General features: G+C 46.8%; 1 protein-coding gene and 2 non-coding genes across 3 annotated transcripts; 1 reads left to right on the top strand and 2 right to left on the bottom strand.

The window, feature by feature from the left end:
* Positions 1–542: 542 nt before the first annotated feature.
* On the bottom strand, positions 543–614 carry TRNAC-GCA. Its single transcript has one exon. It is a non-coding gene; the product is annotated as a tRNA-Cys (tRNA).
* Positions 615–3,046: 2,432 nt separating this feature from the next.
* Positions 3,047–3,118, bottom strand: TRNAC-GCA. Its single transcript has one exon. It is a non-coding gene; the product is annotated as a tRNA-Cys (tRNA).
* A 6,562-nt stretch (positions 3,119–9,680) lies between these two features.
* PRODH2 (proline dehydrogenase 2) lies at positions 9,681–24,516 on the top strand. Its single transcript, XM_040356184.1, has 10 exons — positions 9,681–9,993; positions 11,841–12,034; positions 12,714–12,834; positions 15,827–15,910; positions 16,012–16,092; positions 18,495–18,641; positions 21,217–21,383; positions 22,192–22,302; positions 23,443–23,531; positions 24,311–24,516. Exons 1-10 carry the CDS (start codon positions 9,754–9,756, stop codon positions 24,478–24,480), a joined length of 1,404 nt encoding a protein of 467 aa, XP_040212118.1. The 5' UTR covers positions 9,681–9,753; the 3' UTR covers positions 24,481–24,516.
* Positions 24,517–25,277: the final 761 nt, after the last annotated feature.

Raw genomic sequence — 25,277 nt, 5'->3', positions numbered from 1 at the left:
CTCATGTGCTATGTGCCCTATGCCCTGATGTGCCCCGTGTCCGATGTGCTGGGCCCTGTACCCTGATGTGCTGTACCCTGATGTGTTGTGCCCTGGGCCAGTCTGGATGAAGACCAGGGCCACATTTTTGTCGCAGTCCAGCCCTGTACACAATGAATGATAGCCATTCAATGTGTACAACTGTCATGTGATCGCTGTGATTGGTCACATGGCACCGGTAGCAGCCCGGTACAACGATCCGTCTGATCCTGTCTAGTGGACCTGGAAGGAGGTCATACGACGTCCACCCAGCATGTGAGACCCCCCCGCAAAGCTGTCATTTGTTAATAGGCCGGGCAGGAAGCGGTTAAGCCTTACATGACGGGTCAACCTGGACGTGGACCAGAGAAATGCTCTACCACTAAACTACGCTCCCTTCGTTTTTTCTGTTTTTGAGGTTGATTTTTTTTTCTTCACAGTTATTCTTTACATAAAATGTATTAAGCGTTTTCCAGCGCAGAGCCTTCAGTTCCACTGAAGAAAGTGCAAAGCAAAAATTCTGAAGGGGGCACCCGGATTTGAACCAGGGACCTCTCGATCTGCAGTCGAATGCTCTACCACTGAGCTATACCCCCCTTGATGTCCATGTCATCTAATGCAACTGTTTTTTAGTATAACTCTATGAGAGCGGAGCCACCTGCATCCCATCTGAGTTAATTTATTCTGTCATTTAAGGCTGCATTGATGGGCACTGGTGAGGCTGCATTGATAGGCACTGGTGAAGCTGTATTGATGGGCACTGATCAGGCTGCATTGATGGGCACTGGTGAGGCTGCATTGATGGGCACTGGTCAGGCTGCATTGATGGGCACTGGTCAGGTTGCATTGATGGGCACTGGTGAGGCTGAATGGATGGGTACTGGTGATGGTGAGCTGATTTGTTATTGAAAAAAGAATATACACATATATGTATAAATACATATATGTATACAACAGATGATGGACTTTGAAGGCGTAGTAAGTTAAAAAAATTGGATATTTATTAAGAAATTACATGAATTGATAGAAAAACATAATTTACATAATTGAGGCCATTGCTAGGAAGGCCTAAAATTCGATTTGTTAGATGATTTGCTAGTTCAATATGCCACTTGACTGGACTTGCCCCCCACCCCCCCCCCACTATGATTGCTTAAATCAGTGATCACTGTTATAAGCAATCATTTTTTATGAATGACATCCATTCATCCAGTGTGCACTTCTGTGAAGCTGTGATTGGCCACAGCTATCACATGGTACAGATACACCGTGATTGACCCTGTCTGTACCATGTGATCACTGTCACCAATCACAGAGACCAACACAATAGTGTAGTGATGTAGTAGCGGGATGATGATAATTGAATTAATTGTTACTGTAATTTGAGTCATTTCCTCAGTTCTTCCAGAGAATGCATTTATTGACTTCCAACACAGATGAACAAATTTCACAAAATCCTTGCAACAGATGACAAAACCCAGCTGTCCTTTTGATATGTTAAAATTGAGTTGGCTTGGACAACTCAACCATTATCAACTGAATTCCGCACTGGCCAATATTGTACTCAGGGCCGTTTGAAGGAATTTGGGGGCCCCAAGCAAAATGGGGGGCCCCCAAGCACCCCCCCCGTGCGCACGCAAAGCCTACGTTAGAGCTTCACTCATTTTTTACACCCATGTTCTTACTCCTCCCCCCCAGTCCCTATGTTTTTCTATTCTCACCTCCCCTTCTTCCCTGTAGGCAGCCGCTGTAGCGTGGCCGAGCTTCTCTTCCTCCTGTCAGTCCGGTGTTCTATCATTATGGGTCCCCAGTCCCATATCAGATAGTGCCCGGGCCGGGTACCACGCGGTACAGGAGATTCAGTTTCCTGTGTTCCCGGCCGGAACTGAAAAGAAGTGAGCACTCAGTGTGCGCTTCCTGTCAGACCGGCCGGGAACAGGAAACTGAATCTCCTGTACCACGCGCGGTACCCGGCCGGACTGACAGTACTCCAGGTGGAAGGAAGAGGAGCTCGGCCACGCTACAGCCTGGGAAGGGGAAGTTGGGGGCCCCAGGCCAGCTCGGGGGCCCCAAGCAATTGTTTGTTTTGCCTGTCCTGTAGCGACGGGCCTGGTTGTACTGTATATAATAATATAATATCCTACATAAATTGGCCAACATATAGTACACAATGAATGTTAGCCATTCAATGTGTACAACTGTCATGTGATCGCTGTGATTGGTCACATGGCACCGGTAGCAGCCCGGTACAACGATCAGTCCTCCACTGTGTCACATGGACCACCCTAGTGCGTGGAGCGATCCTGAAAGGAGGTCATACGACGTCCACACAGGATGTGAGACCCCCCGACCAGCTGTCATTTGTTAATAGGCCGGGTGGGCAGCCGTTAAACCAACATGACGGGTCAACCGGGACGTGGACCAGAGAACTGCAGTTGAATGCTCTACCACTAAACTGTTTTCTGTTTTTGAGGTTGATTTTTTTTCCCCTTATACAGTGGAACCTCGGATTGCGAGTAACGCGGTTAACGAGCGTTTCGCAAAACAAGCGCTGTATTTAAAAAAAACCTGACTCGGTTTGCGAGTGTTTTCTCGCAAAACGAGCAGGCTTCAAGCCAAAGTGGTGTGCAGTACCGCGTTTGGCCTGAGGCGTGGGGGGGGGGGTGTCGGAGCTGAACAGAGCCAAAATGAGATTTCCGTTCGGAAATGCTCGGATAATCTTGGAAATACTCCATTCCCGAGCCTTTCAGAGTTCAGCCGAGGTGTCCTCGGCCCTTTCCAAGTGTTTACGAGGCTCTCCTGCGCCCCCCACCGCCTCTGGCCGCATGCGGTATTGCATGCCAATGCAGTCATTGCGGAAACAAATTATTTTCGTTTTTCCATTGACTTCTATTGGGAAACTTTTCTCTTTGACATGCGAGTGCTTTGGATTACGAGCATTCTCCTGGAACGGATTATGCTTGTTCCGCTGTATAAACTTTATTAAACATTGAGTTCCTCTGAAGAAAGTGCAAAGCAAAAATTCTCAAGGGGGCACCCGGATTTGAACCAGGGACCTCTCGATCTGCAGTCGAATGCTCTACCACTGAGCTATACCCCCCTTGATGTCCATGTTACCTAATGCAACTGTTTTTCAGTAGAACCCTATGAGAGCGGAGCCACCTGCATCCCATCTGAGATCATTCATTCCGTCATTTACACCTGGACCATTTCCAGGCTGAGCAAGGCAGAAAAGCCACATACAGCCATCCTCTAGGAAACAAGGAAGATGTCCTACAAACTAGGGGAATAAATAAAAGGGCACAGAGGTCCCCAGGGCCCCATGTGGCAAACCCCCCTTTTTTTATTTGCTTATAAATGTTTATTTTTTTATTGTTGTTTATATATTTATTTTTTATTTATTTTTTATTAAAGGGCCCAGATGGCAACCCCCCTTTTTTTTTTTTATAAATGTTTATTTATTTTATATATTTATTTTATTTTTATTAAAGGGCCCAGAGGTTTCTTTTTTTATTATTATTATTAAAGGGTCCCAGATGGCAACCCCCCCCCCTTTTTAAAAAAAAAAAATATATATATTTTTTATTTATTTTTTTCTCTTTAGTAAAGGCCCCCCGGATGGCTACCCCCCCTTTTTTTATATATATATTTTTCTTTATTTCTTCTTTTTGCTGTAAAGGGCGCCCCCCACTTCTCAATTCACGGCAACCCTCCCCCCGTTCTCTGGTCCAGGAGGGCCCATGCCTGAAGCTGTGTAAGGGGCCTCATAATTCCTGATGGCGTCCCTGATCAGAAGAATAGCAGAAGGTCTCTTTTATTACAGGTATGTAATTCCTTAAAGGGGTGGTTCACCCTAAAAACTACTTTTTATTACACTGGCCCCCCACATTACAATATGATTAAGGCTCTTATTATTTTTTTGATGCTGTACATACCTTTGTACAGCATATTCACCCGTGCATCCGGGTTGCGAGTCCCGCGGGAGTGGGCGTTCCTAACATGTCTGTGATTGACGTTTTGCCCAAAAACGAGCTCCCCCCCGTCGCGTAAGCCGCGTCACGATTAACGAAAGGAGCCGAACGGCGATGCGCATGCGCAGTATAGCGCCGACTCGCCGTTCGGCTCCTTTCGCCAACCGTGACGCGGCTTAGGCGACGGGGGGGAGCTAGTTTTTGGGCAAAACGTCAATCACAGACATGTTAGGAACGCCCACTCCCGCGGGACTCGCAACCCGGATGCACGGGTGACTATGCTGTACAAAGGTATGTACAGCATCAAAAAAATAATAATAGCCTTAATCGTATTGTAATGTGGGGGGCCAGTGTAATAAAAAGTAGTTTTTAGGGTGAACCACCCCTTTAAAAGTGACACTGTGATAGGGTCATTTTAATGCATGGACAAATAGAATACTGTATGTATTTCACGCCACCTTGTGGATGGTGTCGGGCGCTGCACTCCCTATATGTCGTTTCAGGCCACGGCGTGACCCCTTCCTCCTGGAACGTGATTTGTGGCTACAGAATGTCACATTGCGATGAGTCAAAATCTACAGAATGAGCAAATGATAAACCGCACTTCCCGGAGCTCAGCAGATACACGGGGTTAATCAGTTATTAGAAGTTAATATATATTGCAGTGCTGTGGGAATTGGGGACTTCACTGCAGAATATCCCAATGTCTTTACTATTGTCTGTATAATGTAGGACCCCTTCTAGTCCGGGGTTGTCCCATGGGCCATCAAGTGAGCTTAAATATAAATTACATATTTTTTTTATAAAAATGTTCTTAGAAACTTTATGGTAGAAGAGACGAACAGTTAAAAAAGTGATGATTATTATTGTATTCACTGACACCAATGCTGGGGGTTATTATTACATCCACTTACACCAATGCTGGGGGTTATTATTACATCCACTTAAACCAATGATGGGGGTTATTATTACATCCACTTACACCAATGATGGGGGTTATTATTACATCCACTTACACCAATGATGAGGGTTATTATTAAATCCACTTACACCAATGATGAGGGTTATTATTGGATCCACTTACACCAATGCTGTTTTTTTTTATTACATCCACTGACACCAATGCTGGGAGTTATTTTTGCATCTACTTACACCCATGTTGGGGATTATTATTGCATCCACTGACACTAATGCTGGGGGTTATTATTGGATCCACTTACACCAATGATGGGTGTTATTATTGGATCCACTTACACCAATGCTGGGGGTTATTATTGGATCCACTTACGCCAATGCTGGAATTTATTATTACATCCACTTACACCCATGCTGGGGTTTAAGGGCCAGATTCACGTAGACTAGCGGCGGCGTAACGTATCGTAGTATCGTAGTATCGAAGTTTTCATCACAAGTGCCTGATTCACAAAGCACTTGCAATGAAAACCTACGCTGGCGGCCTCCGGCGTAAGCCCGCGTAATTTAAATGGGCGTGTGCCATTTAAATTAGGCGCGCTCCCAGGCCGGATCTACTGCGCATTGCTCCGTTTTGAAATTCCCGCCGTGCTTTGCGCGAAGTGACGTAATTTTTTCGAATGGCGACGTGTTTAGCGTACTTCCGTATTCCCGGACTTCTTACGCAAACGACGTGAATTTTTAAATTTCGACGCGGGAACGTCGGCCATACTTTATACAGCACATACGTGTGCTGTGTAAAGTTAGGGCACCCAAAACGACGACTAAATTTGCGACGGGAAACTAGACTAGCAGCGACGTAGCGAACGCGAAAATCCGTAGTGGATCGCCGTAACTCCTAATTTGCATACCCGACTCTGGTTTACGACGCGAACTCCCCCCAGCGGCGGCCGCGGTATTGCATCCTAAGATCCGACAGTGTAAAACAATTACACTTGTCGGATCTTAGGGATATCTATGCGTAACTGATTCTATGAATCAGCCGCATAGATACTCTGAGAGATACGACGGAGTATCTCGGCTGTGAATCTGGCCCTATTATTGCATCTACTTACTCAAATGCTGGGTTTTATTATTACATCCACTTACACCAAAGCTTGGGGTTATTGTTACATCGCAAAGGTGGGACTTTTGACTGTGACAAGCACTGGTTTTACAGGTTTAGCATGTCAAGTGTTTCTGAACTCTGCAGGCCGCTCTATTTTGTGAATCCTAAAACATTAAAACAATGCTTGATTAGGTTTGCATGTATTGGGTGTTCAGAGCTGTGAGAAAAACAGGCACAGCATGCTCCAAGCTCTTCCTCCCCTGAGTATGTTGGTCTACATGCAGTGAAACCATGCCATGTGTCAAGGCATGCTGAGATTTGTAGTTCCATTGCCTCTATGGAGCTTGAACGTTGCCTAAGCCTTCTTCATAAGCTATCCCATGACTATGTACAAATCCTGTGGAATTTGTAAAAAATTATAGATTGGTAAATACTCTGCGGGTTTGAACTCACCGCACCTCCCCTTACTGTTTAATACACTGCCCATTGTTCCCCCCAGGGTGCGAAAAAACTCAGCGCAATTCTCCTGGTGGATCGCTAATGTCGACATGCATTATTTTTTCACTCCCACTAGAATACTAAGGTTTGACACCCTACGTTCTTCTCATGATATCCCCTTACGAGAATACTATAGCTACCTGCAAATTAGACATTTTCTTTAGCAGCTGATAAAATCTCGACCTACCCCATACACTTTTACCCCCTTTGAGAGCTTTTGCAGAGCCAGTCCACACTCGCCGGGACTTATCTTGTTAATCTATTCATCAATGATCACCTCTGTGACAGGAGTCACTTTGGGTGGGGGGTTTGTGCAACTCAGCTTACCTTAGAGAGCACTGAAAACTTTGTGCCCAGCTTACCCAGGCCCTCTTATGTGTAAATCATCCTGTGTCCCCAATAGGGGCACAGGGTGAATGAGAACCCCACTATGATCTGTGCTAGTCAGACTCAATGTTCTATATATGTATATATTGTGTGTTGTCTCATGCTGTTACGGACTCTTTGCTGTGATCGTTTGGGGTGTGGTTGTATTGTTTGTGTCTGTCTGCCTTTGAAGAAATGTATATTATGGGATGGATGTCCATGTGGAAGGGGGGGGGGGGTATTCCTCCAGCAGCCCCCTGCTGATAAGACTGTTTACTGATGAGAAGTTTGAACCCACCTGACCTGTGTGTCTATTGTCATTAGACAGTTTAACTAGGGTGACCACATTTCCAAACTACCATTCAGGGACACCCTCCCTTCCCAAAAATCAGCTTGTGCTGTAACGAATCACAGCACAGTGATTGGACACAAGAGGCGGAATTTATGATTTCTCCAATCACAAGCAGGGGGCGGGATTGTGCTCCTCCAGCCAGGACAAGTACTGTCAGTGAGTAAAGCGGTAATGTGGTGGCCTTTTTTGGGGGCATCAGATTGGCCCGAGGGGTGGCTGTGTCAGTTTCGTTCCGGGACACTGTATTGTCCTGGAATGAATGTGCACGGGACAGACCTGCAAAATTCGGGACTGTCCCGGGCAAATCCGGGACACGTGGTCACCCTAAGTTTAACCCGCCCTGAATCCAAGGGTGGCGGAAAGTGTCTTAGAGTTGGATATCTGTGTAACGTGTGCTTGAATAAAGTGAGTCTGTTAGTTTTTACCCTACACTGAAATATGGCTGGTGACTGTGGGGGGGCTAAAGAGTCTTGGATTGCGCTGGTTCTTGACAGAGGGAGCATTGACGGTGGACATAGTCTTGTTGAGGATGAGGGTTCATCACAACCTCTAAAAAGCCTCCACTGAGACTTTACCATATCCAGAGGACTGGCAGGTAATGACTTTTACACTTTCGAAATCCTCAAAAAACATTATCATATTAGAAAATGCCTACAAAGTTTTATACCGTGGTTAGATCAGACACTTTATCCCAACTTATTCCCCACTTTGTTTCAGGGGATGTACACAGGAGGGCACTATGGCACACATATGGTGGTCATTTCCAAGGATTTGCAGGTTATGGGTCAGAATTTACACTCTTCTTCGCAATGTCTTCCATGTCAATCTCAAGACGGATCCCTAAGAAGCTCTTCTTGGCAAACCAGTTACAGAACCGGTTCGTCCGGAGCGCCAACTGGCTCAACATCTTTTTGCTGCAACTAAATTAACCATAGGGAGGGCATGGAAGACACCTGTACTCAGTTTTGAAGCAGTTAAGAATCACATGAATGATATCATGGTGAACGAAAAGTTGACTGCTATCCTCTCGGATACCCATAGTAAATTCCTTAGAGTCTGGCAACCGTGGGTTACATATACCCAACCTTCTAGATTTGATACTGCCCTTCTCTCAATTTAGCGATTTTCTAGTGCTGACCCCGTGGACTCCTCCCTCCTTTTCTTTTCCTTATTCCATTATCTCGTCATTCTCACTTTTTTCTTTCTTCTTCACCTTTGTGGATCTGTTCCATGTATCCACTCTAAGGCTGCATTCACACCTGAGCGTAGGTCGTTCGGTCGTTTTTTTGTCGCGCGTATTCATGCTTATTTGCGCGTTTGCATACAGCGTCGTCCGACGTTTTTGTACTTCGACGTTTTTTATTTTAGCCAATAGGAAAAATGATCATCTTTACATCACTTGTTGCTATGTTGGTAGATTTTTTTGATCTTCTGCCTGGGTGAAATGTTCTATCAATTAAAGCGACGAAACGCCCGTAGCAAACGCTCGTTGTCGCGCTAGACGCTTGAATCGAGCGTTTCCATTACTTTCTATGGGAAATGGAAACGCTCAAAAACGCCCAAACCGCCCGATACGCGCTTTAAAAAAGGGTCCGGAATTTGATTGAGCTTCAGGCGTTCTGGAGTGGAGATGTGAACCATCTCCATAGGGAATAATGTATTTTTTCCACTCTAGCGTTTTTGAGCGTCGCGCTTCAGGCGACAAAACGCTCAGGTGTGAATGCAGCCTAACAGCTTAGTAGTCCACGAAGCTTTGCCCTGGTAATTTAGGGTTGGGGTTGGGGTTAGGGTTAGGGTTTATGGGTTAGGGTTAGGGTTGGGGTTAGGGTTGGGGTTAGGGGTTAGGGTGGGTTAGGGTTAGAGCTAGGGTTAGGGTTTCCCATTAAAGAATATGGCTAGGATTTAGGAATTGGAACAGGGACCTCCCCCAAAGGTCAAAGGTCAAATAATACCCTGGTAATTACTTGGTTATCTTCATAATGTTCGTGGGTTTTGTATTGTTTTTTGTTGTTTTTTATTATATTTTTATTCACTCTTTTTCCTATGATAAATGCTTTAAATCTAGTCAAGCCTAGTCCTATGTTGGGATACTTTTGTTCCCTTGTCTTCTGCCATAAACAATGGATCCCCTGGATTTTTTGAAGGGCCTTTCCCTATAAAGGGACACCTCATATTTGACTAGAGCAATTCCTCTCATTTATTTGACCTATTATGTACTGTAACCTCCTAGGTATTGTTTTTTATCTGTTGTATTGCGTACTAATAAAACCTCTTGTAAAAAAAAAAAAATGATAGTTTGGAGAAGTGAGCGATTTTGTCCACGTTGCAGATTTTGGATTGTTTCTCTGCTGGTTAGGGTTAACCTGTCATGGTTGGGAGGTCACCCACCTATTTACACAGCCACCAGCTGGTGTCTTCCCGTGCCCTTCTGTCCTGGGAGTTTCCAGCTGCCATTGGCCACCGCACGACCCCTCCTTCCTTCTCCTGTCTGTCACATTGTCAGGTGTAGGACAGGACCTGCTCTCGCCATGTGGACTATTGGCCGGTCTCTGCATCTCAGGCCTTCCTTGGTCCCCCTTCCATCCTGGACTCTGTCACTGACCTGTATAGGAAGGTCTTGTCACAAAGCGTCAGCTCATGGGGCCAACTCAAAGCTGAATTTCTCCGATGGAAGGGTCTTCAGACTGAAGCGCCCCTGGGAGGTGATGCGGGGGCTTCTTATATTTCGGATGTGCTCCTTCCCTAGCCTGGTGAAGAATTCTGAGAAGGTAGGTCACTTTTTGTGGAAGAGCTACAGACACCATGAAGAAATTAGGCTCCTATATCGCTGCGGAAACTTTCATTTAAATCTGCAAAATACATTCTGTTTAGCTACGATGTCAGACATTTTAGGCTAGAAAGGGCTCCTTACATTGGTGATCAGTGAGAAGAATGTCCCTTACATTGGTGATCAGTGGGAAGAATGTTCCTTACATTGGTGATCAGTGGGAAGAATGTCCCTTACATTGGTGATCAGTGGGAAGAATGTCCCTTACATTGGTGATCAGTGAGAAGAATGTCCCTTACATTGGTGATCAGTGAGAAGAATGTTCCTTACATTGGTGATCAGTGGGAAGAATGTCCCTTACATTGGTGGTCAGTGGGAAGAATGTCCCTTACATTGGTGATCAGTGAGAAGAATGTTCCTTACATTGGTGATCAGTGAGAAGAATGTCCCTTGCATTGGTGATCAGTGAGAAGAATGTCCCTTACATTGGTGATCAGTGAGAAGAATGTTCCTTACATTGGTGATCAGTGAGAAGAATGTCCCTTACATTGGTGATCAGTGGGAAGAATGTCCCTTACATTGGTGATCAGTGAGAAGAATGTTCCTTACATTGGTGATCAGTGGGAAGAATGTCCCTTGCATTGGTGATCAGTGAGAAGAATGTTCCTTACATTGGTGATCAGTGGGAAGAATGTCCCTTACATTGGTGATCAGTGGGAAGAATGTCCCTTACATTGGTGATCAGTGGGAAGAATGTCCCTTACATTGGTGATCAGTGGGAAGAATGTTCCTTACATTGGTGATCAGTGGGAAGAATGTCCCTTACATTGGTGATCAGTGAGAAGAATGTCCCTTACATTGGTGATCAGTGGGAAGAATGTTCCTTACATTGGTGATCAGTGGGAAGAATACTCCTTACATTGGTGATCAGTGGGAAGAATGTTCCTTACATTGGTGATCAGTGAGAAGAATGTTCCTTACATTGGTGATCAGTGGGAAGAATGTTCCTTACATTGGTGATCAGTGGGAAGAATGTTCCTTACATTGGTGATCAGTGGGAAGAATATCCCTTACATTGGTGATCAGTGGGAAGAATGTTCCTTACATTGGTGATCAGTGGGAAGAATGTTCCTTACATTGGTGATCAGTGGGAAGAATGTTCCTTACATTGGTGATCAGTGGGAAGAATGTCCCTTACATTGGTGATCAGTGGGAAGAATGTCCCTTACATTGGTGATCAGTGGGAAGAATGTTCCTTACATTGGTGATCAGTGAGAAGAATGTTCCTTACATTGGTGATCAGTGGGAAGAATGTCCCTTACATTGGTGATCAGTGGGAAGAATGTTCCTTACATTGGTGATCAGTGGGAAGAATGTCCCTTACATTGGTGATCAGTGAGAAGAATGTCCCTTACATTGGTGATCAGTGGGAAGAATGTTCCTTACATTGGTGATCAGTGGGAAGAATGTTCCTTACATTGGTGATCAGTGGGAAGAATGTTCCTTACATTGGTGATCAGTGGGAAGAATGTTCCTTACATTGGTGATCAGTGGGAAGAATATCCCTTACATTGGTGATCAGTGGGAAGAATTTCATTGCTATCAGTGGTTACTTATCTAAGAGGCATAAATTGCAATGGGTCCCTAGCAACCTCCGGAGGTACCATAGAGTCTGATGTTACTATCTATATTTTACATGAAAAACTTTTGAAACATTTATGTAGTTTTTAAGGTTTTACTATTTGCTCTTCATATATATTATGTCGTAATGTAAGACTTACCTGTCATTTAAAAGGCTGTACGTTGGAAATTGTACTGTATAACTGACCCCTTTTACTATCTCTCCAGCTCATGGTGGTCTCCCGCAGGCTTATGGGTCGCCGTGTCTTCGAATGGGGTATGAGAGGCACCGTGTACGGACAGTTTGTTGCTGGGGAGACCTTTCCGGAAATTCAGGCGTGTATGGAAAGGTTGAGAAAATTAGGTATTCGGCCCATGTTGGCTGTGCCCATTGAGGAAGACCTGGGAGAGGGCAAAGCTGGGTAAGCAGCAATTTTCAAGCTGATGGCCAAGTAGGCAACCAAATACACTATTGAAATGCAGATACTTACGCATTTCACCATTAGACTTTATCAGGACACAATCGGGGTTCAAGCGTAGCAAGAAAGAGAGCGGGTCTCACTGTCTGAAATAAAACACGTGTTTTAAAATTATGGTAATAGTAATAACACACATCCTAACAAGCACCGATGTGTTTTATTTCAGACAGTGAGACCCGCTCTCTTTTTTGCTATTTTTCAACCCTGATTGTGTCCTGATGAAGCCTAACGGTGAAACGCATTGATGAACAAGGGCTCGCTGTATATTGTGTATCATTACATATGATTTTTAAATTTATTTTGAATGCTCTTTTCATACTATGTACTTTTTTCAATAAAATATTTTTATTTTTGCTTCGCTTCTTCATTGTTTACTGTGCCTTAAAAGTCCGCCCCAGGGATTTTTAGAAGGTATCCCTTCTTTTTTTTGTGTTCCCCCTTACTTCCTGTCTTGGTGACCACGCAGGAAGTGAGGGTAATCAGATCAATGGGGGAGGTTTTACCTATCCTCACTGTACTGAAAAAATGTAATTTGTTTAAGGCAATTGAAGATATGCCAAAGTCTTCAGCTTGCTTAATACATATATTGGTACTTTTTGTCTATATCTCTTCTGATTGGCAGGGAGCGCTGGTACGAGCAGAATGAAGATGTCATGTTGAACTGTGTGGATCTCTCATCCTCGGGTGGCGATCGTCCCATGATGCAGTTGAAGATCACAGCGCTCATGAGTGCTGATCTGTGCGTGAGTGAGAGACTGATGATGGGCAGTGGGAGGAAATAGATGGAGAGCCTAAACTGAGAGCATGATGGCAGAGGCGGGACAAAGTCCTCTAGCACCCAAGGTGAAAAGCCCAAAGTGCGCCCCCTCCCTTCATGAGCTGATAACTACATCAGCAGTATGGATTGCAGGTCTTGCCCTTTTTGCGCCAACCTCATACGGAAGTGTTGAAGGCAGTCACTTCTACGGCCTACCCCCTAGGACCAACCCTGCATAAGAGCCAGTGGCGGGTTACAATAATGGGCTACAATAAGGGCAAAATGGGCTGCTGCCCAGGACTCCAGACTCCAAATGAACCCTTAGGTTAAAGATTGCTTTAGTATGTAATTTGCAGTTGTGCAAGTCTTTAGATTTTTTTAATCAGAAGGAGGTCGTCATCAATCGCAGACTCAGCATCTAGTAACAAGGTCCTAATCACAATTAATAATCCCGGTAAACAGGCCAGCGGCCCATTAATTATGAGCGCAGCCTGAGCCCTAAAGGACACGTAATCCACAAATAAAAGGCTCCTGATAAAGGCTCCCTTTCTGTCTAAAGTTGATGTAAACTCAAACAACTGAAAACTCATATACCGTATTTTCCAGCGTATAAGGCCCCATGCCCCAAGGCAAAAACCGGCATTTAAAAGGCCAGTTTTTGCCGCGAATTTTGCGGCGTTTTGTCGCGTTTAGCGGCGTTTTACCGCGTTTGCGGCTATCAGCGTTCATAAAAAAGACATTGTAGACCCTCCCAAAGCTTTGAAACGCAAAAACGTTTGGGTCTGACTCTGAACCCAAAATTTTGCGTCTTAAAAAACGAGCCTAAACCCAACTGCTTTAAAACGCAAAAAAACGTGAATGTGTGCATGGACACATAGGATAACATTAAATGTGTTCAGGGGCAGTTGAAAAAAAATGCCCAAATGCCTCTGAACTCGAGTTTACCAGCGTCTTGTGTGCATGGGGCCTAAGACGACCTTTTGGATGCAAAAAAATGCATCCAAAGTCGGGGGTCGTCCTATACGCCGATGACAGTCTCCGTCAGGCTGCGGGCATCCATGATTTGAAAGCCACGCCTCCTCCTCAGACTGTTCCGTGATAGGCGGAACACAAATTTTCCCAGCAGGGCCTCTGTTCAGTATTCCGCCTATCACGGATACCTTCTCATCCTCGGACGAGAGGACATCCATGATAGGCGGAACACTGAACAGAGGCACTGCAGGGAAAATTTATGTTTCCCGCCTATCACGGAACAGTCTGAGGAGAAGGCGCGGCTTTTGAATCATGGATGCCCGCATCCTGGAAGCCAGAATCTGCAAAGAAATAAGGTAGGGAGATCGTCTTGGCCGGCACAGTGGGGGCAAGTGATGGCACAGTGGAGGCAAGTGATGGCACAGTGGGGGCAAGTGATGGCACAGTGGGGGCAAATGATGGCACAGTGGAGGCAAGTGATGGCACAGTGGAGGCATGTAATGTAATGTAATAGCACAGTGAGATTTGAAAAATGCCTGTTCCTGTCAGCGGTTGTTCCGGCTACCCCTCAGCTTCCAGAAAGACTAGTAGGAAGGGGGTAGTCTTATATGGCGAGTATATCCCAAAACCAAAATTATTCTTGGAAAAATAGAGGGTCGTCTTATACGCCCAGTCTTATACGCCGGGAAATACGGTAATCTTTATAGTTAATCTAAAGTAAATTTTTTTGTTTTATTTGATCTGCTTAAAGGGCCTGTTTTTTTCACCTTAATGCATCCTATGGGAGAATTCAGATGACGAGCCTGAAGCAGGGTCTAATCCATGGGTCTTCAAACTACGGCCCTCCAGTTGTTCAGGAACTACAATTCCCATCATGCCTAGTCATGTCTGTTAATGTCAAAGTCTTACAAGGCCTCATGGGATGTGTAGTTCCGCAACAGCTGGAGGGCCATAGTTTGAGGATCCCTGGTCTAATCCATCCCGGGATGGAGGGGGTGCCCATATGGTGGCTAGCTTTCTGGTACAAATGGTCTGGAGCCCTGGAGAGATTGTCTATTTTTCCTCCAGAGGGAATGGATTGGTGACCTGGGAATGGATTGGTGACATGAGAAAGGGAGGGAGGGTGCTACTTTGAAAACTGGAATACGTCACAAGAGGCTGCACCTATGGACTGATTTTGTGCCAGGATCCTGTGAGTAGAGTCTCACACTTGTGCTCAAGCTAGTTCATGGTCCCCGGCCATGAACGTAGAAGGTTCCAGTCTGCCTTTACCTATCCTTAAACGACCGTATTTATAGGCATATACCGCGCGCCGGCGTATAGCGCGCACCCCAAGCTGAGGAGGGAAGTTTAGGGAAAAACTTACATTTTGGATGTCTTGCCCGGCGTCCATCGGCGGCCTTGTCCGGCGTCCGTCTGCGGCCTTGCGCGGGTCCGTCCAGCCTTGCGCGGGGTCCGTCTGCTGTCTTGCCCGGCGTCCATCGGCGTCCGTCTGCGGCCTTGCGCGGGGTCCGTCGAGCCTTGTGGGTGTCCGTCTGCGGCAGGGTCCGTCGAGCTTGTGGGTGTCCGTCGAGGGGTTGCAGCGTCGTGTGTTCGAATTTGGCGCTGTGCAGAGCCGGATTTCCTGCACACTCGGCTCCTCTCGCGTGGCTGCGGGCAGAGCCGAGCCTAGCCGAGTGCAGAGTACACTCGGCTCGGCTCAGACAATGTCGGAGACAGTGGGGATCGGCGGGGTATCGGCGTATATCGCGCACCCACGATTTTCCCCTGATTTTAAATACGGTACTTTGTGGTCCCCAGCTATGAACAGTAGACAGACATATATATGTAGCGCAAAAACTATGGGCGATTCTGCTGCATTAAAGTCTATGTAGTTCCACAGCTGTGCACTGTGGCAAGCGAGAGGGGAGAGTAAAGGAAGTTCATTATGAACTGTAGACTGTTCTAGTCTGCCTTTATCTGTAAACAGTAAATGGCACTGATTGTGTTGTTTTCCATTCATTTAGAAAGTTCTGTCGGTGTGTTTGTCTGATCCATCTCAGAGGAAGGAGCTTAGTCCGCACAGGATATTGTCCATCATGGAGGGCGAGGTGAGTGTCTATGACCCGGAGAGAATAGCACACTTGTACGTCGGTGGTCAGTAGCTCTGATACAACCAACCGCTTCTACGCCTTTCCCATCTTTTCTGCAGGACTCCACTTTCTCCTTTCTGTCGGAGGAACAGAACCGTCACCTACAAAACTCAGTTCGCAGGCTCAGCCGGGTTGGAAAGGTAGGTATAATACTATGGCTTTATTATAAGAGAAATAGTGGGGATTTCCTTTAAAAGACAGAGACAATCTACAAAGTCACTTTGTCAGAGCAGAAACGCACAGTTTATATTCCACTGCTTGGCATAACTGGGATTTTGATGGGGTTTTTTGGCTTCTTTTGCTGGCTTGTTACTGGCCTGACTCAGTTCTTCACATAAAATAATTACCGGTAATTCTGAGCTTGTGCCACCACTGCTGCCTAGAAAATGAATAGCAAATGATCAATGATCAATGCAAAAATAATAAGTGCTGCAAAGTTGGCAATGGTGGTGCGTATGGCCACCATGGTGGACTCCATACACTCCGCCTCTACAGTGGTGGACTCCATACACTCCGCCCCTACAGTGGTGGACGCCATACACTCTGCCTCTACAGTGGTGGACTCCATACACTCTGCCTCTACAGCGGTGGACTCCATACACTCTGCCTCTAAAGTGGTGGACTCCATACACTCTGCCTCTACAGTGGTGGACTCCATACACTCTGTCTCTACAGTGGTGGACTCCATACACTCCGCCTCTACAGTGGTGGACTCCATACACTCCGCCCCTAAAGTGGTGGACACCATACACTCTGCCTCTACAGTGGTGGACTCCATACACTCTGCCTCTGCAGTGGTGGACTCCATACACTCTGCCTCTGCAGTGGTGGACTCCATACACTCTGTCTCTACAGCGGTGGACTCCATACACTCTGCCTCTACAGTGGTGGACTCCATACACTCTGCCTCTGCAGTGGTGGACTCCATACACTCTGCCTCTGCAGTGGTGGACTCCATACACTCTGCCTCTACAGTGGTGGACTCCATACACTCTGCCTCTACAGTGGTGTACTCTATACACTCTGCCTCTACAGTGGTGGACTCCAACATCCCGCCCCTACAGTGGTGGACTCCATACACTCCGCCCCTACAGTGGTGGACACCATACACTCTGCCTCTACAGTGGTGGACTCCATACACTCTGTCTCTACAGTGGTGGACTCCAACATCCCGCCCCTACAGTGGTGGACTCCATACACTCCGCCCCTACAGTGGTGGACTCCATACACTCCGCCCCTACAGTGGTGGACTCCATACACTCCGCCCCTACAGTGGTGGACTCCATACACTCCGCCCCTACAGTGGTGGACTCCATACACTCTGCCTCTACAGTGGTGGACTCCATACACTCTGCCTCTACAGCGGTGGACTCCATACACTCTGCCTCTAAAGTGGTGTACTCTATACACTCTGCCTCTACAGTGGTGGACTCCATACACTCTGTCTCTACAGTGGTGGACTCCATACACTCTGCCTCTACAGTGGTGGACTCCATACACTCTGCCTCTACAGTGGTGGACTCCATACACTCTGTCTCTACAGTAGTGGACTCCATACACTCTGCCTCTACAGTGGTGGACTCCATACACTCCGCCCCTACAGTGGTGGACTCCAACATCCCGCCCATAGTGCCACAGTTGTGGACTCCATACACTCCGCCTCTACAGTGATGGACTCCAACAACCCCCCCCACATTGCCACAGTTGTGGACTCCCTACACCCCTCCTACAGTGAGTGGTGGATTCCAACATTCGCCCCACAGTTCCACCGTGGTAGACTCCATACACCTTCCACCCGCTCTACTACAGTGATGGACTCCAACACCCTGCCCCCCCAGAGCTACTGTGGTGGTCTCCTTACACCCTCACACCCTGCCCTACATTAGTGGACTCTGAAACCCCCCACAGTGCCACAGTGGTAGAATCCATACCCCTCCATCCTAAAGTAGTGGAATCCAACATTTCCAACAACAGTGCCATGGCGATGGACTTCATAAAGCCCCCCCCCCCCCTACAGTGGACTCCAACTGCCCTGCTCCCTCCCCTCCCCGACCTCCCAGAGTGGCCAACTCCTACAGCCTAGGCAGGCTTCTTTTGGCCTGCAGACGAGCCTAGGTAATGCCCATATGCCATGCTGAGCCTCTATGAAAAACTGAGATCCAGTCAATGAAAGAAGCAGGCCAGGGACAGTCAGGCTGGGGAGGTACCGGCTACATGATGCTGGAAGTTCTCCAGCCAGGAAATTAGGTGGGTTCTACCTGGCTTGCTGCAGTTTCTAACGCACATTGTGAGAAGCTCACGATGTGCAGCGAAATCAGAGTAACCTGTTTCAGTTCCGGAGAGGAGCCGGTGCAACTGTGCAAGACTGAAAGGAAGGCCCGGAGGCTTAAGTCATAATCTGGTTTTATCTGCATTAACTACTTAAGGACCGCCTCCTGCACATTTACGTCGGTCTTAAGTGGTTAATGTAGAAGAAACGTTATAACTGTTTAGTAATAGGCGAGGTATAACACCCCTGATCATCTCCTGTTTTCTCTCCCAGCATGCCAAGCAGAAACAAGTGCGGGTCTTGGTGGACGCGGAGTATACGTACATGAACCCCGCTCTCAGTCTGGTCACCATGGCCATGATGGCTCAGTGCAACCGCCAGGAGCCGTGGATCTGGAACACCTACCAGTGCTATTTGAAGGTACTTCCTGTGAATTACAGCCAAGACATTTATAAACTGAGATTGACTCGTGCAAATTGAAATAAAATTTAAGTAAAATTTTAATAACCAACATTCACCCCCCATCCTTCCAGCTTGATAACGAAGGATACGTTTTTGGGCTTCTTTGGTAATAAGCCATTAAAAAGAGAACCAGCCTCTAATCGGCATTCATACTTATCGCCACTCATGTATTTTTATATACAAAATAAACAATCTGTGTTACGCTATCAAAATAAATATTAATTTGGGTCACGTGCATATCACAAACTAAATAAATACTTAAAAATTATGGGCCAGATTCAGGTACAATTGCGCCCGTGTAACGTAAGCCGTTTACGTTACACCTCCGCAAGTTTTCAGTTTTAGTGCCCGATCCACAAAGCACTTACCTGGAAACTTGCGGCGGTGTATCGTAAATACGTCCGGCACAAGGTGGTCCAAATCGAATGGGTGGGTACCATTTAAATTAGGCGCGCTCCCGTGCTTTGCGCGAACTGACGTCATTTTTGCGATCGGCGACGTGCGTAGCGTACTTCCGTATTCCCAGGCGTGTTACGCAAACGACGTGAAATTTTACATTTAGACGCGGGAACGACAGCCATACTTTAGACAGCAATACGTTTGCTGTCTAAAGTTAAGGCACCCAAAACGACGACTAACTTTGCGACGGGAAACTAGACTAGCGGCGACGTAGCGAACGCGAAAAACCGTCGTGGATCGCCGTAACTCCTAATTTTCATACCTGACGCTGGTTTACGACGCAAACTCCCCCAGCGGCGGCCGCGGTACTGCATCCTAAGATCCGACAGTGTAAAACAATTACACCTGTCGGATCTTAGGGATATCTATGCGTAACTGATTCTATGAATCAGTCGCATGGATAGAAACAGGGATACGACGGAGTATCTGAGATACTCCATCGTATCTCCTTTGTGAATGTGGGCCAATGTGCATATATGAACACATAAATAATGAAAAAACAGCAAGGGAAAGTATTCTACTCACATATCGTAAAAAGCAAGATCATCTCTGTGGCCCCTGTCATGGCGTCCGTTCAGACGAAACACGTAGACGCTATAACTTTTGCGCAAACCAATCAATAAACGCTTATTGCGATTTTTTTTTTACCAAAAATATGTAGAAGAATACGTATCGGCCTAAACTGAGGAAAACATTTTTTTATATATATTTTTGGGGAATATTTATTATAGCAAAAAGTTACAAATATTGCTTATTTTTTTCAAAATTGTCGCTCTTTTTTTTTTATGGCATAAAAAATAAAAAACCGCTGATCGCCGCCATAACTAGTATGAAAAAAAATAAATAATAAAAATGCCATAAAACCACCTCCTATTTTGTAGACACTATGGGCCAGATCCACGTACCTTGGCGCATCTATACGTCCGGCGTAGCGCATCTCAGATACACTACGCAGCCGTAACTTACAGCGTATTTTCCGAATCCTGAAAGAATTTGCGGCGTAAGTTACGGCGGCGTAGTGTAACTGTGTCGGCGTAAGGTCGCGCAATTCAAATGGATGAGGGCGTGTTTTATGGTAATTCCTATTGACCTGACGTAATCAACGTTTTTTTTGAACGGCGCGTGCGCGGTCCGTGGGGGTATCCCAGTGCGCATGCTCGAAATTAACCCGCAACAAGCCAATGCTTTCGACGTGAACGTAATTCTACGCAAAGCCCTATTCGCGAATGTTTTACGCAAACGACGTACACAACGGAAAATTCGACGCTGGCCCGACGTCTATACTTAACATTGCGTACGCCTCATAGAGCAGAGGTAACGTTACGCCGAAAAAAGCCTTACGTAAACGACGTAAAAAAAAAGCACCAGGCGGACGTACATTTGTGGATTGGCGTATCTAGCTAATTTGCATACTCGACGCGGAAATCGACGGAAGTGCCACCTAGCGGCCAGCGTAAATATGCACCTAAGATCCGACGGCGTACTAAGAAGTACGTCAGTCGGATCGAGCCCACATTCAGTCGTATCTTGTTTTGTGGATACAAAACAAAGATACGACGGGGCATCTTAGATATTACGCGGCGTATCAATAGATACGCGGCGTAATTTCTTTGTGGATCTGGGCCTATGACTTTTGTGCAAACCAATCAATATTTTTTTTTTTTTTTTTACCAAAAATATGTAGAAGGCCTTATTGGCCATATTGGCCTTAATTGAGGGGGGAAAAAAATTATATATATTTTTGGGGGATATTTATTATAGCAAAAAGTAAAAAATATTGCTTTTTTTTTTTTCAAAATTGTCGCTCTATTTTTGTTTATAGCCTAAAAAAATAAAAACCGCAGAGGTGATCAAATACCACCAATAGAAATCTCTATTTGTGGGGAAAAAAGGACGTCAATTGTGTTTGGGTGCCACGTCGCACGACCGCGCAATTGTCAGTTAAAGCGACGCAGCGCCGAATCGCAAAAAGTGCTCTGGTCAGGAAGGGGGTAAATTCTTCCGGGGCTCAAGTGGTTAAAAAAAGCGCCCGGGGTTCGGATCGAATGACTCAGTACCAGCTTTGCTCCTGTAGGATTCGTTACGGAACCTGTCCCAGGATTTGGACACAGCGGCGGGTCTGGGTCTGTGTTTCGGGGTGAAGTTGGTGCGTGGGGCGTACATGGACAAGGAGAGGAAGTTGGCTAAAGTAAAGGGGAACCCCGACCCCATACAGCCAGACTGGGAAGCCACTAACCGAAGGTACGCCTACTTCATATTCTCTTCTCTTCTCTGGGCCATATTCTCAGAAGAGTTACGACGGAGAATCTCAGGAAACTCCACCGTATCTCTCTTTTTTGGCCCGCGTATCGATGCGAGTGATTCCTAGAATCATTTTCGCATAGATACGCTGTAGATCCGACAGTTGTAAGTCACTTACACTGTCGGATCTTAAATGTAATTCGGCGCCGGCCGCTAGGTGGCGTTTAAGTTCAGGTCTCATTTGTTTATGCAAATGAGCCTGATACGCCGATTCCCGAACGAAATCGCGTCGCGTATCCGTCGCTTACGTCTTTGCGTAAGCGTAAGGTTACCCCTGCTATATGAGGGGTAACCTTACGCCAGTCCTACGTATGCCATGTTAAGTATGGCGTCGGATCCGCGTCATCTTTTCCCGTCGGGTACGTCGTTTTCGTAAGTCGTTCTTGAATACGACTTTACGTTAATGACGCACGCGTCGGCGTCATTGACGTTTTCCGTCGAGAACTGGAGCATGCGCACTGGGCTATTTTTAGCCCGGCGCATGCGCAGTTCGATCGGCACGGGCGCGCGCTTAATTTAAATATAAGCCGCCCCCTTTGAATTACGCGGGGATACGCCGGCCCTTTTACACTACGCCGCCGCAAACTACGGAGCAAGTGCTTGAGGAATATGGCACTTGCTCCTGTAAGTTGGGGCGGCGGAGTGTAAATGGCTTACGCGACGCCGCCGCAGGATCTTTGAGAATCTGGCCCTCTGTCTCTTTCTCACAATCCGTTTCTCATGAACTTTTACCCTCTACATCCTTTAGTTACAATGGCTCCCTGGATAAGTTGCTGGATCTGATTGGACGGGAGGGGCGGCGTTATAACCTCATCGTCGCCAGTCACAACGAGGAGTCCGTTCTTCACGCGGCGCGCAGGTAAGTACAAGCGCCAAGTTCTGACAATTCTTCGCTGACAGCGATTCTTCTCTGCTGGTCTACAGAACGGCTCCGCCATAAGTTACGGAGATCAAGGAAGGTGGGGGGGGGGTTAGTTCTGTCGTCCAGAAGAGGGAAACTCCGGCGGGGCTGACAACACTGCTCGGGATTTCGGTGCAGCAGAGGCAGCGTTGTCGGCTAAAACAAGAAGTTAGGAACTCACTGGATTTCTAGCAAATCAAACAAATATTTTTGTCTTTTTGTGTCAGATGATTTAGTGCAGGGCTCGACAAATCCCGGTCGCCATGGCGACTAGAAATAGGGTCCTGGCGACTTGGCTTGGAAGGGCGCCATCTGGTGGTGAGCCGTTGGTATTACAAGTTATTACCATCAGATGTGTGAGCTGGCGCCATCTGGTGGTGGCCGTTGGTATTACAAGTTAAGCATTACAAGTTAAACAGCAATTCTAATGTAATTTTTCACTATTTTCACTGCCATCTTCTTCCTTTTAATTAGAACCCCCAAACATTATATATATTTGTTATCCTAACACCCTAGAGAATAAAATGGCGATCGTTGCAATACTTTCTGTCGCGCCGTATTTGCGCAGCGGTCTTACAAGCGCACTTTTTTGGGGAAAAAATTACACTTTTTTTTATTAAAAAATAAGACAACAGTAAAGTTATCCCCATTTTTTTTTTATATTATGAAAGATAATATTACGGCGAGTAAATTGATACCCAACATGTCACGCTTCAAAATTGCGTCCGCTCGTGGAATGCCGACACACTTTTACCCTTTAAAATCTTCATAGGCGACGTTTAAAAAAATCTACAGGTTGCATGTTTTGAGTTACAGAGAAGGTCTAGGGCTAGAACTATTGCTCTCGCTCTACCAATCGCGGCGATACCTCACATGTGTGGTTTGAACACCGTTTACATATGTGGGCGCTGCTCACGTATGTGTTCGCTTCTGCGCGCAAGCTCGTCGGGACGGGGCGCATTTTCTGGCTCCTAACTTTTTTAGCTGGCTCCTAGATTCCAAGCAAATTTGTCAAACCCTGGTCTAGTGGAAGATATATTTGTGTATTTGGCGGTTCTGTCACCAATCAGTAAGATGCGATTTTTTTTCCGATTCCAGGATGACGGAACTCGCCATTGACAAGCACAGCGGAGCGGTGTGTTTCGGACAGTTGCTGGGCATGTGTGACCACGTCTCCCTCACGCTGGGTAGGTTTCCTGTTAGGACTCTCCATATCCAGCTATAATGAATAGAGGCTAAAAGGAGCCTTGCTCTCTGTGTGGAAGCATCGGTCTGTCTGCGGAGGTCCAACACACCCCTTGATGCAGTGGCGGTGCGTCCATAAAGGGGCGCAGGAGCTTGCGCCGTCCTATCTTAGATTGCAATATTTTGGATGGCCGCTAGGCGGCGCTTCCATTGCGGTCGGTGTAGAATATGTAAATGAGGGGATACGCCGATTCACGAACGTACGCCCGGCCGACGCAGTACTTTTTTACGCCGTTTACGTAAGAGATAGGCCGCCTAAAGTTAGAGCTAGGCCCTATTGGAATAGTAATGTCAAGTATGGCCGCCGTTCCCGCGCCGAAATTCGAATTTTTTACGTCGTTTGCGTAAGTCGTCCGTGAATCGGGATTTACGTCGTTTACGTCCACGTCAAAATCAATAGGCCCGTGCGGCGTACTTAGCCGCAATGCACACTGGGAAACGTAGGAGCCCGGCACATGCACAGTTCGCAAAAAACGTAAGGTCAAGCCCCATTAACATTAAACACGCCCCCCTCAAACACATTTGAATTAGGCGCCCTTACGCCCGCCGATTTAGGCTACGCCGCCGTAACTTAGCAGGTAAGTACATTGTGAATCATGTACTTGCCTAGCTAACTTACGGCGGCGTAGCCTAAACACGCTAGGCTACGCCGCCGCAAGTTTAGGCCAATGTGTCTCAATCTAGCTAATAATGTGACTTCTTTTTTCTACCCCTCCTCCAGGTCAGGCGGGCTATTTGGTGTATAAGTCTATTCCGTATGGATCGGTGGATTCTGTGCTGCCCTACCTGATCCGGAGGGCCCAGGAGAACCAGAGTGTCCTGCAAGGGATCCGAAAGGAGAGAGACCTCCTACATAAAGAGTGGAGGAGACGTCTGTTGGGCCGAAACTAGAACCATCCAACAGGAGGGCCCCCCCCCCCCAGACAGGAGGCCTGAGACCCCCCCCAGACAGGAGGCCTGAGACCCCCCCAGACAGGAGGGGGATATTACAGGGGACTTTGTACATACACGACCCATCCTGAGGGTTCCCCTGGAACGATTCTCATCATCCCGAGCAGCACAGTCCAGAGTTCTGCTTACTGATTGGTTGTCTTTTTCTGTGTTACCCTCAGGAATGTATTTAGTATCCATGCCGACCCGTACATGGTGCCACCATTTTCTACAAGCTCCGCCCCCAATGTGTCATGTGATTATTTCAGGAAAACTTTTTCTATAATGGGCTTATGGGGACAGCTTGGGGGTCTGCTTTATGTTACTTACCCGCTTGCGGACCGCCCACCGCCATTTTTACTGCGGCAGGGTGGCCCCCCCGCTGCGCTGGATCTCGTACTTGTATGTGATCCAGCATTTCAGGGCGGGAGTCGCTGTCATTGGCTACAGCACAAGTCAGTTAGCAGGTCTTCCTGGCCAATCGTTTATGGCTGGGGCCTGCTGAGCGGCTTGGCGAACGACAGTACAGAGCCCTGTGTTTATTAACAACACAGAGCTCTGTACACAGAGCGGAAATGGGATTGTGTTTTCAGCCACATCTATTAGTAAAAGCAGCACACAAGTTACACGTAGTTAGGCGCACAGTTAACCCCTTGATTGCCCCCTCGATGTTAACCCTTTCCCAGCCAGTGTCAGTACAGTGACAGTGCATAGTATTATCACTGATCACTGTATTGGTGTCACTGGAGATGTCAGCC

This window comes from Rana temporaria, chromosome 6 (genome assembly GCF_905171775.1).
Source record: "Rana temporaria chromosome 6, aRanTem1.1, whole genome shotgun sequence".
In the NCBI taxonomy this organism is placed as follows: Eukaryota; Metazoa; Chordata; class Amphibia; order Anura; family Ranidae; genus Rana; species Rana temporaria.
The sequence above is the reverse complement of the archived record's forward strand: the minus strand, read 5'-3'. Positions and strand labels throughout refer to the sequence as shown.

Excerpts from the sequence above, each read along its gene's own strand:
- PRODH2 (XM_040356184.1), top strand. The coding sequence starts at position 9,754 with ATGTGGACTATTGGCCGGTCTCTGCATCTCAGGCCTTCCTTGGTCCCC. Across the intron at positions 12,035-12,713 it reads CTGGGAGAGGGCAAAGCTGG|GGAGCGCTGGTACGAGCAGA; the intron begins GTAAGCAGCAAT and ends TCTGATTGGCAG. Across the intron at positions 23,532-24,310 it reads CCACGTCTCCCTCACGCTGG|GTCAGGCGGGCTATTTGGTG; the intron begins GTAGGTTTCCTG and ends CCCCTCCTCCAG.